Consider the following 13,652-nt stretch of genomic DNA (forward strand, 5'->3'; position numbering starts at 1 on the left):
GCAGGCCCGAGACCCCTGCCACCGCCCCACACTCCTGGGCCAGGCTGCCCGAGCCTCCGAGGGCCCGCGCCTGCGCTCACTGCGGGGCCAGGCCCGCCGGGTGAGGGAGGCGCAGGCTGGGAGAGACTGGCCTCTCGGGAGGCGTCTCAGAGGGCGCCAGCCGCGTCTCCCATTCCAAAGCTGGCGCCCGTGTTTGGGGCAAGGGAGGCATTTAATCACGACGGCCAGCATCCGCTCAGTGCCCCTGGCCCGCTCTGAAGGAAAGCCCGCGTGGGGGGGGGTCCTCCAAGGAAGGCGGCAGTTGCGGCCGGGGACGGGGAGTGAGCGGGCAAGCTCGGACCCACAGGCCAGTAGCCACTCCCTGAAGACGGGGACAGTGGAGAACACGGGGCGCACGGGAGACGAGACGGCGATGCGACAGCTAGTGGGGGTGGGACCATGGCTGGGGCGGGGGGGGGGGCGCAGGAGGCAGGATCGAAGCCGGCACAAGCAGCCACGACAAGGGCCGAGGCCGCCGCCCGATGCATGCGAACGACAGGCCGAGGGGCCCCGGCCAGGACCCCAGGCAAACAGGACACCCCTGCAGGCCCCTGGGCTTCCAAGAAGGAGAGACAGCACGGGCGGGGATGGGGTCAGGACTTTATTACGGACGCTAGTGGTGCCGGAACCGCAGGCCCCCAGCACGCCCCGGGCTTCCGAGGAGGACACGGCGCGGGCGGGCCAGGCAGGCCTGTGCTGCGGGGCTAGTGGTGCTGCTGCCGGAACTGCAGGCCACAGTAGCCGCACGTGCCAGTCTTCGTCTCCTTGTCCTGGAAGAGCCACAGGGCAGCCTCGTCAAGCCGCAGCCGCCAGTGCAGACACGCCCCGGGGCACTGGTTGGCTCTGGGTGGGCGAAGCCAGGACGCCTGCCAGCTCGGGGCTCCTCAGAGGCCTCCACACCGGGCAAGCGTCGGCACAGCCCTGCTCTGGCATCGCGGCCAACCCACCTCGCTCCCAGGAGGCCAGAGGTTCACCCGGAGCATGGCCTCTGCGGCCAGCAGAGCCCACCCCTCGGGGCTGGGGGGTCAGGCAGAGCCCACACGCGGGGCTGGGCACACCCAGGCCAAGCACAAGGGTGAGTGGGTGCAGCTGCCCCTGTCCCAGAGGCCTCACGCCCCACCCGTCCAGCCCCGTGGCGTGTGGCAGCGTGCAAGCCCCAGGGGTGGGGCAGCGGGACAGCCGACGGGACACCTTACCAGGTTTATGTACACCTTGGGGTGGCCCAGGGCCCCCCCACCGCCGTCGCACGCGATCACACGGCTCCCAACTTCGCTCACGGGCTGCTCCGCTATCAAGTCAATGGCGAAGTTCTCATTCACCTGGAACAAGAGGGGCGAGGCCTTGCAGAGACGAGCCGTGACCCCGTCATCGGTGACCCCGTCATCCAGGCCATGCCATGCAGGGCCAGCGCGTCTTCAGCCAGGCCCACCAGCAGCCCCCAAAGACAGGCGCAAGCCAAGCACACTCGTGCACACACCCAGCTCACACCCGCACGGTGCTCCAGCCCACAGGGAGACTGAGGCCTGCAGGAGGAGACATCCCTGGAGCCTGCGGAGGGTCACGCAGCTGGTCTGACCCCGCCCGCGGGCGGCCCCAGGAGAGCGGCCTGACTGCTGTCCCCTTGGTGAGGCAGGGCTGGTGCTGGGTGCCAAGGGGGCAAGTGGCCATCCGGGGAGGCTGGTTGTGGCCGCAGGGCGAGGGATCCCTGGGCAAAACGCCGCAGGCACCGCTGGTCACGACTGGCCAAGAACTGCAAGTGGACTCGGTCCCTGTCTCCCTGCAAGGAGGGCTCATCTCCCCATGGCCTGCGCCCCATTCTCCAGGGGAAATGCGGGTGCTGCCTGTGCCTCCGTCGTGCCCACGGGCGGTTCTAATCACACGTGCGTGTGGCAAGCTCCAAGGGGGTGTGTGGCAGGGCAGGACAACCGACGGGCTGCACGTCCCGAACAGCCCTTCAATAAAGCCAAGTTTTCCCAAAACCATTTCTTGGAAACCAAAAAAACAAAAAGTACAAATACTCAACAGCAAGTTTTCGCTAAGAGAACGAAGTGGGAGGCCTGCTCGTGCACACAGGACCTCACCGTGTGGCCAAGGTGGCCGGGCCCAGAGCCCAGGCACCTTCAGGCCAGAGCCAGGCGATGCCGCAGGCCTTCTGCACCACTAGTGACTTCTCTGCTGGTTTTGCCCGCAGCTGCTGCCCAGCCCTGCAACGGTGTGCGAAACCCATAGTCACCGGGAGTCTCTCCAGCCCTGAGAACTAGACTGAGCTGGGACTGCGGGAGCCACCTGCTCCTTCTGGCAGCCAACGCCCCCCCCCCCCACAGCCCTGCAACACCGGGCAGTAGTGTCAGGGAGCCCAGGGTGCCAGGGAGCCCAAGGGGTCCCAGCACCACCACTGGGAGAACCTGCCAGCACCAGGCCTGGGGAGGCCCTGCTGCCCCTGATAGCCAGCACGAGCCGTGTGCAGAGAAGCAGCCCTCCCGAGCCACAGCTGAGGGCTCTGTGTGCACCTGGGACACCCACAGCTGGGCGCAGGTGGGCGACGGAGGGCAGATGGGAAGGCAGGGACGAGACACACGGGGCCTCGCAGAGGACAACGTCATCTCAGTGGAGGAGCCTAAGACTCTGAAAAACCATTCAAGGGCTTCCATTTTTCAAAAGAAAATCTGACTTTCAGAGGGATCACCCTGCAACCCATTGGCCTGCAGGTCCACGGGCTTCCACTTCTCCAGGGGTACAACCACCTCACCGCGCTTCCCTGGCAGACATCACTGGTCGAACGTGGAGCTCTGGCATGGAGCAGGCTTCCAGATGCTTCTCCACCCAGGCCAACCCATTAGTGCAGCATCACCAAAGGAACCAGCTGACAGACAAAACACAAACCTATCTGCTCCCTTTCATCAACCGCACAGCAGCAAGCCCGCTGGGCTGCAGGACACGGGCGTGCAGCAAGCCTCGCTTTCTGTAGGAACTCGGCCAGGCAAAAAAGGGGACACTGGGCCTGGAACTATTGCAAAAGTAAATTCTAGCCTTTACCCAGGCAAGGGAAGAACAACACGGTACTTCAGAAATGGTGAGGCCAGGAGAAACTTTATTACTCGTGCATGAGGTCTGAGGCCTGGGCAGGCCCTAAGGTCTGAGCACCGGTCTAGAGACAGAGTTTTTTTTATACATAACCGCTTTACTTGACAACGCTGGTTAGTTAGCAGACAAGTCTTCACACAGGAAAAGGGGAAGGACACAGATTTTTGAGGCTGCGCTGGGAGATCAATCAGCCGAGCAGGCTGCCAGACCACCTTGTTTAGATCTGCTTATTGAGGAAACAAACTTGTTCACACGTCCAGGTCTATGACTCTCTAACAGGGAAAGATTTTCCTTTTCCTAGCAGTCCCCTTTCAGAACACACACCCCAACCAAGATCAAAGGGGAGGGGGACACGGCCAGACTGTGGCAGCACAAGAACCAAAAGGAGGGAAGAAGAAGCCGAGGCAGCGGAGCAGCCCTGGGGCACCCGCTGCTGTGCTGCTGCACCGGCTTCTCTGGGCAGGAGTCTCCAGGGCCGCGCAGCCTCTGAACCCACGGGGTTTCTTTACAAGCTGCGGGGCAACCAGGCCCACTTGGGGAAGAAGACTCCACACCCGCCGCCAGCTGTCGGGCGCATGAACCGGGGAGACCCCGGCAGAGGCGGCTTGGGGGAGCAGAGGTCAGCACACGCGAAGGGGAGGTGGCGAGGGGGCTCCACAAAGCCGGCGCACTCGCTCCACCGGAGGGTCTGGAGCCACAGAACCATCGACAGAGCCCACGGCACCCTCCTGACGCGCCAGGCTTCGGGGCGCGGGAACCAGGGGAACACGCTGCTCAGAACAGACGCGGCCTGCAGGGGCTCCGGGCCACGTCAGACCCGTTCACGACACGAACGTGCACTCACCTCCTTCTGACGACCCACAAACCGGACCCTCCTGTAGTCTCCGTCGTCGTAAGCCTGCGGAGAGAGCGCGCGTAAGCCCCGGCCCCGAGGCCCCGAAGCCCCAGACCCCCGCCCCCGCTCCCGGAGGCCCCGGCCCCGCGCAGGCCGGCGGGGCGTTTCCCGGGGCGGCCAGGCCCCGCGGAGAAGCACCGCGGGAGTCGGGCTTGGGCGCCCCACCCCCGCCGCGGCCCCACCGGAGCGCGCCCGCCGCGCCAGGCGGCCGCCCCGCGCTGAGCCGAGGCCCCTCCGCGCCGCCCGCGCCCCGTCGCCGGGTCACCGGGACACACCGCGGGCGCCCCCGGACGGACGGCGGCCTCCGCGCCGCGGCGGTACCTGGCCCGTGTGCGTGACCTTCTCCCCGGTCGGCGACGTCCGCACCCCGAAGGCGCGGGAGCCCCGGGGCAGGCTCAGCGCGCTCGCGCCGCGCCGGCCCAGCAGCCGGCAGAAGGTCAGCAAGGCCGCCATCTTCGCGGCTGACCCTTGACCCGGCGCGCCGACGCGGCGGCGCATGCGCACGGAGAGGTCGGCGGCGGGGGCGCGCACGCGCAGTGCTCCAGGCAGGGGCGGGGCGGGGCTCGCCGGGGAAGGGGCGTCCTCGGCCGCCGCCTGCCTGGGGCCGTGCGCGCCGGGGCGGCGGACGGCGAGCCCCCGAGTGCCTCTGGGGCTGCCCCGGGCGGCCCGCACCTCAGCTGCCCGGCGCAGGGAGAGGCGGCGCCCGCGCGCCGCCCGGGGTGCCCCCTGCCCCCGCGCCCGCCCGGCGCCCGCTGCTCCCGGGACGCGGGGCCTGGAGGGCGGGCAGCAGCCCAGGCTCCCCGGGCCGCCTCCCGCCTGCGGGGCGAGGCCCTGCGGGGAGGCCCGGGCGGCCGGGCCCGCCCATCGCCGCGGAGGTGCCGCGCCGGCTGCCGGGCGGGCCGGGCCGAGCGGGCGCGGAGCTGCGGGCCCCAGGCCGGGCTGCCCGCCCCGCCCCTGCCCTCCGGAGGCCGCTGACTGCGAGCCGCGGGCGGCCTGCCCCGCGCCGGCGTTCGCGTCGGCCCGCCTTTAGCGTGTCCAGCGGGCCGTGGCCGGCCTGGCACTGTCCGCGGCCGCCGCCGCCCTCACGGGCCCAGGGCGCGCCCCGGCCGGGGCCACGTGACCCGCCGCCATCTTTTTTGCTGGCCGGAGTCCGGGCGCTGACGTCCCCGCCCGACTGCGCAGGCGCGAGGCGGGGCCTGGGGCGCAAACGCGGTTGAGACGCGCTGCCGGCGGTCCCGGCGCCCTCTGCGAGGTCTGGGGGCCGGGGGCTTGGCGGGCTCGGGGGGCCCGGGCCCGGGCGGGGGGCGGGGGCCCCGGGGCGGGGGCGGGGGTTCCTCTGGGGTCGACCCCGGCCGGCCTGCGTCTGCGGGCCGCAGTCTTGGCCGCGCCCCGTCCTCTTGCGCCCACGTGCCCGGGCCCGCCCGCCGGCCGCGGGGACCCCCAGCCGCGGGGGTCTCGGGGCGCAGGTCCCGCCCCCGGCCGCGGGCGCCCTGACCGTGCCCGCTCGCCCGCAGAGCCGCCGCCATGGCCGCCGCGTTCCTGAGGAAGCTGCTGGCGTCGGCCGCGAGCCCCGGCCTGCTGCTGCCGCGCCCCGCCGCGCCCCGCCTGCTGCCGGCGCCCCCCGCGCCCCCGCGCTGCCGGCGCCCCTCGCGCGCGCGCTCTCCGCGCTCCTGCGCGCCCCGCCGCCGCCCGGCGCCCCGCGCCCCCCCGGCGCCCCGCTCCTGCGCGCCCCGCCGCCGCCCGGCGCCCCGCCCGCGCGGCCCCTCAAGACCAAGGCCGCGCTGCGCCGCCGCTGCCGGGACTGCCGCCTGGTGAAGCGGCGCGGCCGCTGGTTCGTCCACTGCGCCAGCCACCCGCGGCACAAGCAGCGCCAGCTGTAGCGGGGCGCGCGACCGAGGGGCGCCCCCACCCCGAGACGCGCCGGCCCGGCGGGAGGCCGCTCCGGCGCCTGCGTCCAGCGGCCCCGCAGCCCCCGGCGGGGTTCGCGCCCCTCGGCCTGGGCCTCAGCGCCTCCGCCTGCCCCGCCCCCACTCTGCCTCTGGGGCGCCCCCGCGCCCCCGGCCCGCACCCGGTTCTTGTATAAGTACAATAAATCTTGCACGAACGAAGAGTGAGTGGACGCGTCGCCGACGCCGGGCGGCGAAGGGCTCCGGCCCGGCCGGGCCACGGCGGGTGCGTTCAGCAAACCGGGCGGGGCCGAGGCCCGCGGGCCCCCCCGGACGGAGCCCGGGCCGCTGACCGGCGGACCCGCCTCCCGAGGGCAGGGGAGGGAGCCCCCAGGCCGCGGGGCGCCCGCGCGCCCCCAACCCCGCCGCGCGGCAGCACAACCGGGCGCGGCGCTTGCAGAGCCGGGGCTGCCCCCCCCACCCCCCGCAGCGCCCGCGCCAGCCTCGGGGACCCGCGGGCCGCAGCCGCCGAAGACCGAGTCTCCCCCAGACGGGACGCTCTGCGCGAGTTCCCTGGGGCGCCGCCTGTGACGGTTTTCGCCTTCAGCCGCCCCCACATTCCCTGTCCTGGGGCCACAAAATTCGGGGGCCTCAACGCAGGCCCCGACCCGCCCCGCGCGGCCTGCGGCTCTGACTCGGGACCAGCCGGTCACCTGTCCCTGCCGCGCCTGCCGGGGGCGGAGCCGGACCGGGGGGGGGGGGGGGGGGGGGTGAGGGGCCGAGCCGGGAGCGCGTCTGGGTGGGGGACGCTGGGGTCCCTCGGTGCCTGCGCTGCACCCCACAAGGCCCGGGCGCCTGCTGGGGGGCATGTACCGCCGGCGCGCAGCGCCACCCTGATCCTGGGCGGGAGCGGGCGAGGGCGTGTGCGGGGAGCCCGGGTCTCAGGCCGGCGTCCAGGCAGCCCGCGTGGAAGGACCGCGGCCGCCTGGCCCCCGCCCTCCCCTCTCCTCCGGCCGGTCCCGCGCCCAGCGCGTGCCCGCTGCCCACGGGAGGGGAAGGGCCGCCTCTCGGCTCAGGGCAGGGACAGGTGGGGGGCCCCGCTGCGCCCCTCTGAGCCCACCGGTCTGCCCGCCCAGGGCACCAGGCTGTGCCCGTCCCGGGGCTCTCAGCCCCTGCCTGGCGCGGTGACGGCTTTTCTGTGCTCAGGTGTTTTCAGAATTTGAGCCGCCGGAGCCTTTGCTTTCCCTGTTTGGAAATCCAGGCTTCGCCACTCGCCTGCCGGGGTCCGGGGGGCCCAGGTGGGGCTCCGGCTCCTCCTTGTCCCCAGGCCCTGGGCACCACCCCTGAGAACCAGCCCGGGGTCTGCACCAGATGCCCCCCGATCACTGGTCAGAGAGGAGGGAGCGACCCAAACACTTCCACCTCCCGGTCTCAGCCCAGGAGCCACCAGGCCCGTCTGAACAATGATCTTTCTGCCCAGGTGCCCAGCAGCGGGTTCCAGAGAGGATCTGCCCCCCCAGCCCCTCGCCTGCCCCTCCCCCATGCCCAAGCTTGGACCCTGGCGTCCTTCTGCACCTGTGCACCTCAGCCATGTTCCCGGCCACGGCCTCTGTCCTCCGGTTTCCCTCAGCGGCCATTTGCTCAAATCATGGCGCCCACCTGTAGACCAGGCAGGAGCGTGCACCCCACCGGGTGGCAGGGATCCGGCCCTGCCCTCTGCCCTGGGAGGCTCTGCGCCCTTGCCAGTGGAGACCATGCAGGAGGGCGGAGGGGGAGCCTCGGGCCCTGGAAGGGGAGGGAGGCACCAAGGGGCAGAGGGGCGCCGGGACCTGGGCCACCGCTCCCCGCAGGGAGGGACTGGGGCACCCCAGTCTTGGCGGGATGTGACTGCAGACACCGGAAAGGCCCGTGGGCAGCGCCTGCAGCGCTGCTCCCTGGGAACACGGGCCCCAAGCCCAGCCTCTCCCAGAGCGGCCCACCGCCAGACAGCGGCCCTGCGCTCGGGAAGGCCCGGGGTCGGCCCCGCCCCACCCTGGGCACCCGCCTCGGACACCCTGACCACTGAGAGCGCCCCAGGCCCGCAGTGGAAGGAGCTGCTGCCGGTGGCCGCCTCGGCCGCACAGCAGCGGGGCTAAGGCCCCGGCGAAATAGCGCGGCCTCGGAGGCTCCGGGGCCCTCTGCTCTGCGGCGGGCGGGGGGGCGGCTACAGAGGCCCTCGCGGCAAAGCTCCTCCCGTCGGGTCGACGGCGCGTGCAGACAGGGCTTAGCAGACGCCCAATCTCGCTCTTTTTTAATAAACCAGCAGAAAGTGGAATTTATTTACATAATGCGATGATCCATGAAGGTTACCATAACACCCAGGGACCATATTAACCGCTTGAGTGGGATTCATTAGAAATTAACTACCACTTAAATTAATTTTCCCACAGCCACCGGGCCGGAATGGCGGGAGAGCGGCGTCCATCAGCCGCGCTGACAGCCGGCCTGTCACCGCCCGGATTTATAGGTGAGCGCGGCGCGCGCGGCGGGGCTGGGCCACCGTGGGGCCTCGGCCCTCCGGCCCCGGGCCCCCTCCCGCCCGACGAGGGGCCCCTGAAGCCGCCGTGGCCCCCTGACCTGCGGAGGGCGAGCCCCCACACCTGGCAGGAAGGCGCCAGTGGCCGAGCTGCGGGGTCCCCATGGCCACGCCCAGCGCCCCCGCCAGGGGCTGCCTGCGCCCCGGGCCTTCCCCAGGGGCCCAGGGCTCCTTTCAAAGGGCCTTGTGTAGGTGTGTGCACACGGTGGTATGTGTCACATGCACCCCCGTGCGCACAAGCGAGGTGTGCACCAGTGTATGGTTGCACCCGTGTGCGTGCATGTGCACCGGTGTGCAGGCGTGAGGTTTGCGGTGCGCACGTGTGGCGCCTGTGTGCTCGTGTGCTGCATACACACACGTGTGCTGCGTGTGACGGGGAGGAGCGGCTGCACCTCCAGGCGGGGCCGACCCTCTTCGCTGGGGCGCAAGGGCAGCGCTGCCCACTGCTGTCAGTGACCGACCCCCCACCAGGTGGGATGGCCCCCCTGACTGCCCCGGGGACGTGAGCACCGAGCCCCGAACTCCCGCCAGCCTGAGGACACAGCAGGCGGCGCTGCTGTTCTGAGTCCTGGTGCCCAGGCGGTCCATCACCAGACATCCCTGGGGTCCCAAGGGATGGGGCGCCCAGCAGGGCCCCTCAGTCCCCACCCTTCCCTGGCCTGTGGAAGGCAGAGGAGGAGCCCCCTGGGGTGGCGGGGGCCAGGGTGCCTCTGCCGCAGCGTGGCCTCCCGTCCAGATCAGGTGGGGAAGGCGCGTGCTGGCCCAGGCGGTGCCCATGGGGTTCTGTGCCGAGGTCCTGGCTTAGTCCGGGGCCAGCAGCTGGGATGTGTTTCTAGATGGAAGAGAGGAGCCCCTGGGCTGCCCCAGCTGCTTCAGGAAAAGGGGGGGTGCATCTCCATGCCGGCCACCTGTGGAGCCCCCAGGACCAAGCCTACCTGAGCAGCCTGAGGTCATGCCAGCCGCAGTCAGCGAGCCTCCGCTTTGGGGGCACAGAGGTGAGAGGGGAGCCAGGCGGCCTCTCCCCGGTGCTCCAGGACCCGACCCCCCGCACGGGAGCAGTCCCCCCAGAGCGGTCCTTCAGCCCTGACCCCCGCAGGGCCCCCGCCCGCCTCTCGGGGGGTGCATTTGCAGAAGGGGCCGTCACCCACTGCAGGGCCCATCCTCAGGGCCGCACTGGGAGACGCGGGGGTGCCCCACCCCCTCAGAGGCCTCTGCAGGGCTGTGACCCCTGAGCAGTCCCCTCTCCGTCTGCAGCCGCGCAACAGCCCGGGACAGAGCCCGGCGCCGTCTCCTCTGCGGCCCAGGGAGCGCCGTGCAGACGTGTCCCGCCTTTCTCCCGGAACACTTAGCGCAGAGGTCCCTTCCGTCAGGAGAAGCCGCTTTCCACGCCCCCTCGTCGTGCCCGCCGCTGCCCTTTCAGAGGGAAAGCTGCGCCGTGTCTGACGCGTGTGACCCGAGTGCACCGGACCCGCTGGCACCTCCCGCGCCGCTCTCTCGAGGAAAGGCTGCTCATCGGAGCCAGGCGGGGGCTCCCCGAGAAACAGGCCGCGGGAACTGGCCCCAGGCGCTGCCGGTCTGGAGCGATGTCGCCCCCGGCCCCACCCCCACCCCAGCCCACCCCAGGCTGCTCCCCGGTGGGGCCCCACGGGCCCGGGCCCGGCTTCCCCTGGAGAAAGGCCCAGCGACGACACACGTCAGGCACGGCGTCAGGTGGGCAGCATGCCCACGTGTGCACACCCCACACCGGGGTGCACGCGCCACACAGGGCACACGCGGCACCTCGTGGCCTACAGCACGCACAGGCCCTGTGCACACGCACCCGCCACACACGCGCTTACACGTGCACGCCACCTCCGCACACGAGCACGCACCGCCTTCTCGGGGCCAGAGCCCCACCGGGCCTGGAGTCCAGGTGCTGCCCCGGCCGGCTCACCGCAGCCTCAGGGCCCAGGGCCGCCCGCACCGCCCCCCCCCCGCCACCCCGCCCACAGCGGCTTTCACGGCTGCTCACCGGTGCCTCCGAGTGAGCCCGCCCGAGTCCAGCGCGGCGCACCCCACTGAAAGGACCCCTCCTCAGCCAGAGCCCCGCAGCTCACAGCCACCTTCTCTAGGCAGCCGGGGCTGGGCTGCGGCCGGGGGGCCTCCTCCTGCGTGCCCCGCCCCATCCTCTTCTTAGGGGCGCCGACCCCCCCAGACCGCCGCCAGGTGCATTCGGCGGGCTCTGGCCTCAACCTCTGAGTGGGGGGGGCCCGTTTCACCAACACGGTGCCGCCACGTGGACCCCGACACAGATGCCCTCCGCCCGCCCGCGGCCAGCCCCTGCGTGGCGGCCCAGGAGCTGGTCCAGAGGCCCTCGCGGCCTCGCGGGCACCGGGCCACCATGTGCGGGGTGGGGAGGCAGAGGGGGCAGGCTGCGGCCGGCGCGGGCTGTGGCCAGCGATGGGCAGCAGGTTGCGGGAAAGACAGCGGCTCTCGGGGCAGCCTGGGCACAGTGCCCTGTCCTGGGGGCGCTGGGGGGAACCAGGGCAGCCCCCACCTGGCCCTGGCAGCGCCGACACCCGAGACCGAGTGCTTGAGTGAACAAAGCCCAGGCACAAAAAGGCGTCCATGCTGGGAGGCGCCGATGGCCGTGGGGGCAATTGGGAGGGTGTGGGGGCGTGGGGTGTGGAGGCCCAAGTGGGGCGCACCCCGGAGGTGGGCTGCTCTGACCCGGTGCCGGGGGGGAGGGGGGGCCTCCCCACCCCCAGCGTCTGTGGAGGACCTGACTCAGCAGAAGGCCCTCCCCCGCCCCGGAGGGGAGCGGCTGCGCCGGCTGGGGCTCTCCAGGCCGCGGCCCCGCCCGGCTGGCACGTGTCACTGCGCTCGATGACGGGGCAAAACGAAAACAGAATGACAAGTGATCCACCTCCCGGGGAGTCCGCGCCCGCTCCGTGGAAATGGGGAATGACTTCCAGACGCGAGATGCTGCAGTCTCAGGCCCGGTGCCATCACCTCCGCCCCCACCGGCACCCGGCCAGCGCCCAGCACCCCAGCGGCACCCGGCCAGCACCCCGCCAGCACCCAGCACCCCACCGGCACCCGGCCAGCACCCCGCCAGCACCCAGCACCCCACCGGCACCCGGCCAGCACCCCGCCGGCACCCACCCAGCACCCGGCCAGTACCCAGCACCCCGCCGGCACCTGAGCACTTACGCAAAACGCTCTTGTCCCACCCTCTCCTCCCGCCGCGGCTTTACGAGCGGCACAGGCCCTTCTGCCAAGGGTTTTGTGTCCCTTCTCCTCAGAGTCGTGTCAGATCTTCCTGGACTGGCGCTGACTCTCGCCTCACGGCGGGGGCGCAGCCAAGGCCTGGGGGCGCGACCCAGCTCATCCTTCCGCTCTCTGAGGTGAACGTCCGTCTGTAAAAACCACGACCCCGGGGGTCTGTGTTGTTCTGGTTCTTGGATGGCGTCTTGGCCTGGTGCTCCCTCCTCAGGGGGTCCTCCCTCCCTCCCTCCCTCCCTCCCTCCCGGAGCATCTGCGCCTCTGGACCTTGCTCTCAGCAGGGCCCCCCACGGACCTGCTCCTGTGTGCGCTTCCCGCCAGCGCTCCACCCCCAGCCCCCCGGACCCGCTGGGTCCCCCACTCAGGGTGCAGACCCCACCTCTGCCCCAGGGGACGGGGCTGTCCTCCTCACAGCCCGCGTGCCCCCACCCTGGCTCCCTCCCCACCCCGGGGCTCCAGGGGGCTGCCCCCTGTCCGTCCTGTGGGCCGCCGTGGGTTTGTCTCCGCTCCCTGCGTGGACGGCTGTGCTCCGTGGAGCCCGCGTGGACAGGCTTGTTCTCGGGGGTCAGCGCCCCGGCCCCACCCCTCCCCCTAGCACTGAACGCCACCCGTGGAGTGAAGGCCCCGGGCTCCCCGCCCCCCCCCCACTTGAGAGTGGAGCCGCCAGCCTCAAGGTCAAAGGAGGTGACCTTGGCAAGCTCGGTGCACGGGCTGACGTCCATGCCCCAAAGGGACGCACTGGGCCTCCATGGGGCCGCATCGGTGATGGGCCATGAGGGCACCGGCCTCAGACGCGCAGCAGTGAGGGGTCCCCTCTGTCTCCCCGTCACTGTCTCTGCCTGGCACTCCGCGCACTCGAGGTCAGGGCCAGGACCAGGGGAGCCCTCGCAAGCCAGGCAGGGGCCTCCGCAGGACCCCAGGGCCCCAGCCCTGATTCAGCTGCCACTGGCTGCACAGGGAGGCTTTGCCCCCCGCCCCCGCGTGTTTATTTCGGTGCAAGCAGAACCAGAGACCTTTGTCTACAGGGAGCCGCGTCATGGGATGGTCTGCCACCTCCTGCCCCCCCTCCTCACGCCCTGGTGCCCGAGGCAAGCCACTCCCTACAAGCGAGTCCCCGGCAGGGCCCAAGCCAGCCCCACCCAGCTGCGGCGCCCCTGGGACATGTGGCCTGGCCTGGCCTTGTCCGCCACATTGGCTTTCTGACCCCGGCGTGTCCCTGCCATGGAGCCTCTACCTTTTGGAAAGACCCCCCCACGCCCGTTTCTGGGGGCCTCCCAGGGGTCACCCCACATTCCCACGTGCACGGAGACCCGTCAGTGCTGGCGGGCACCCCTGCGGCACTGCAAAGCTACACCTGGCGTGGCAGGCACTGCCGGCCCCCCAGGCGAGGGTGGGGAGAGCCGGTGCCGGCCGGGAATGCCCAGGGCGCCAGCCCCGCTCTAGGCAGAGCCGCGTCCCTGCCAGGGCAGCAGCGGGCGCCGGGCTTCCTGAAGCGCAAGGAGCCTGCGCGGGGGCCTGGGGCGCGGGGGCACCTCCGGGAAATAGAGTCACTGACCGCCCAGCGGAGGCCTGGAGGAGGCCCCCCCCCCCCGCCGCAGGCCCTTCTCCGTGAGGGGGAGGCGGGAGGGTGGGTCCTCCTGCTGGGAGTGGCGGGACTCCCCCCAGCGCGGGGGTTAAGTGAATTCAGATCCCTAGCCCTCGGAGCGCTCGCTAGAAAAATCAGATTACATGCCTCGCGTGGGGAAGCGGCAACAGCAGGAGGCGCGCGGCTCGCTGCAGCCAGCACGTGCTTGCCCGTAAATGGAAAGGGGCTGGGCGCCCCCAGGCCGCAGAGGATCGGGCGAGCTGCCAGCCCAGAGGGCCCTGACCTGGGCCAGCCCGGCCCGTCCCCCAGGCAGCGCCCCCCTGC

The 13,652-nt window shown here is 71.5% G+C and overlaps 2 protein-coding genes across 3 annotated transcripts; one reads left to right on the plus strand and one right to left on the minus strand.

Moving 5' to 3' along the window:
- Positions 1-613: 613 nt before the first annotated feature.
- On the minus strand, positions 614-4,483 carry NDUFS6 (NADH:ubiquinone oxidoreductase subunit S6). Its single transcript, XM_037529282.2, has 4 exons — positions 4,340-4,483; positions 3,968-4,021; positions 1,236-1,358; positions 614-809 (listed from the first exon to the last, which is right to left on the minus strand). Exons 1-4 carry the CDS (start codon positions 4,469-4,471, stop codon positions 744-746), a joined length of 375 nt encoding a protein of 124 aa, XP_037385179.1. The 5' UTR covers positions 4,472-4,483; the 3' UTR covers positions 614-743.
- A 747-nt stretch (positions 4,484-5,230) lies between these two features.
- LOC119260575 (taperin-like) lies at positions 5,231-10,077 on the plus strand. Of its 2 annotated transcripts, XR_008549133.1 has the most exons (4): positions 5,231-5,270; positions 8,334-8,410; positions 9,316-9,474; positions 9,734-10,077. XR_008549133.1 is itself a non-coding variant. In XM_037529546.1 (3 exons), exons 1-3 carry the CDS (start codon positions 8,347-8,349, stop codon positions 9,826-9,828), a joined length of 318 nt encoding a protein of 105 aa, XP_037385443.1. In that variant the 5' UTR covers positions 8,111-8,346; the 3' UTR covers positions 9,829-10,077. The 2 variants fall into 2 exon arrangements, 1 of the variants encoding a protein (XP_037385443.1); XM_037529546.1 differs by lacking the exon at positions 5,231-5,270 and having other exon boundaries at positions 8,111-8,410.
- Positions 10,078-13,652: the final 3,575 nt, after the last annotated feature.

The sequence above is a fragment of the Talpa occidentalis genome, unplaced genomic scaffold, assembly GCF_014898055.3.
Source record: "Talpa occidentalis isolate TD23 unplaced genomic scaffold, MPIMG_talOcc4v2.1 talOcc4.6, whole genome shotgun sequence".
NCBI lineage: Eukaryota > Metazoa > Chordata > Mammalia > Eulipotyphla > Talpidae > Talpa > Talpa occidentalis.

Bases quoted from the DNA above. Each gene is read 5' to 3' on its own strand.
- NDUFS6 (XM_037529282.2), bottom strand. From the start codon at position 4,471: ATGGCGGCCTTGCTGACCTTCTGCCGGCTGCTGGGCCGGCGCGGCGCG. The intron at 4,022-4,339 runs GTACCGCCGCGG...CTCTCTCCGCAG, and splicing joins AGGTCACGCACACGGGCCAG to GCTTACGACGACGGAGACTA. The intron at 810-1,235 runs GTAAGGTGTCCC...TGGCTCTTCCAG, and splicing joins CCAAGGTGTACATAAACCTG to GACAAGGAGACGAAGACTGG.
- LOC119260575 (XM_037529546.1), top strand. From the start codon at position 8,347: ATGGCGGGAGAGCGGCGTCCATCAGCCGCGCTGACAGCCGGCCTGTCA. The intron at 8,411-9,315 runs GTGAGCGCGGCG...ATGTGTTTCTAG, and splicing joins GTCACCGCCCGGATTTATAG to ATGGAAGAGAGGAGCCCCTG. The intron at 9,475-9,733 runs GTGAGAGGGGAG...CTCCGTCTGCAG, and splicing joins TCCGCTTTGGGGGCACAGAG to CCGCGCAACAGCCCGGGACA.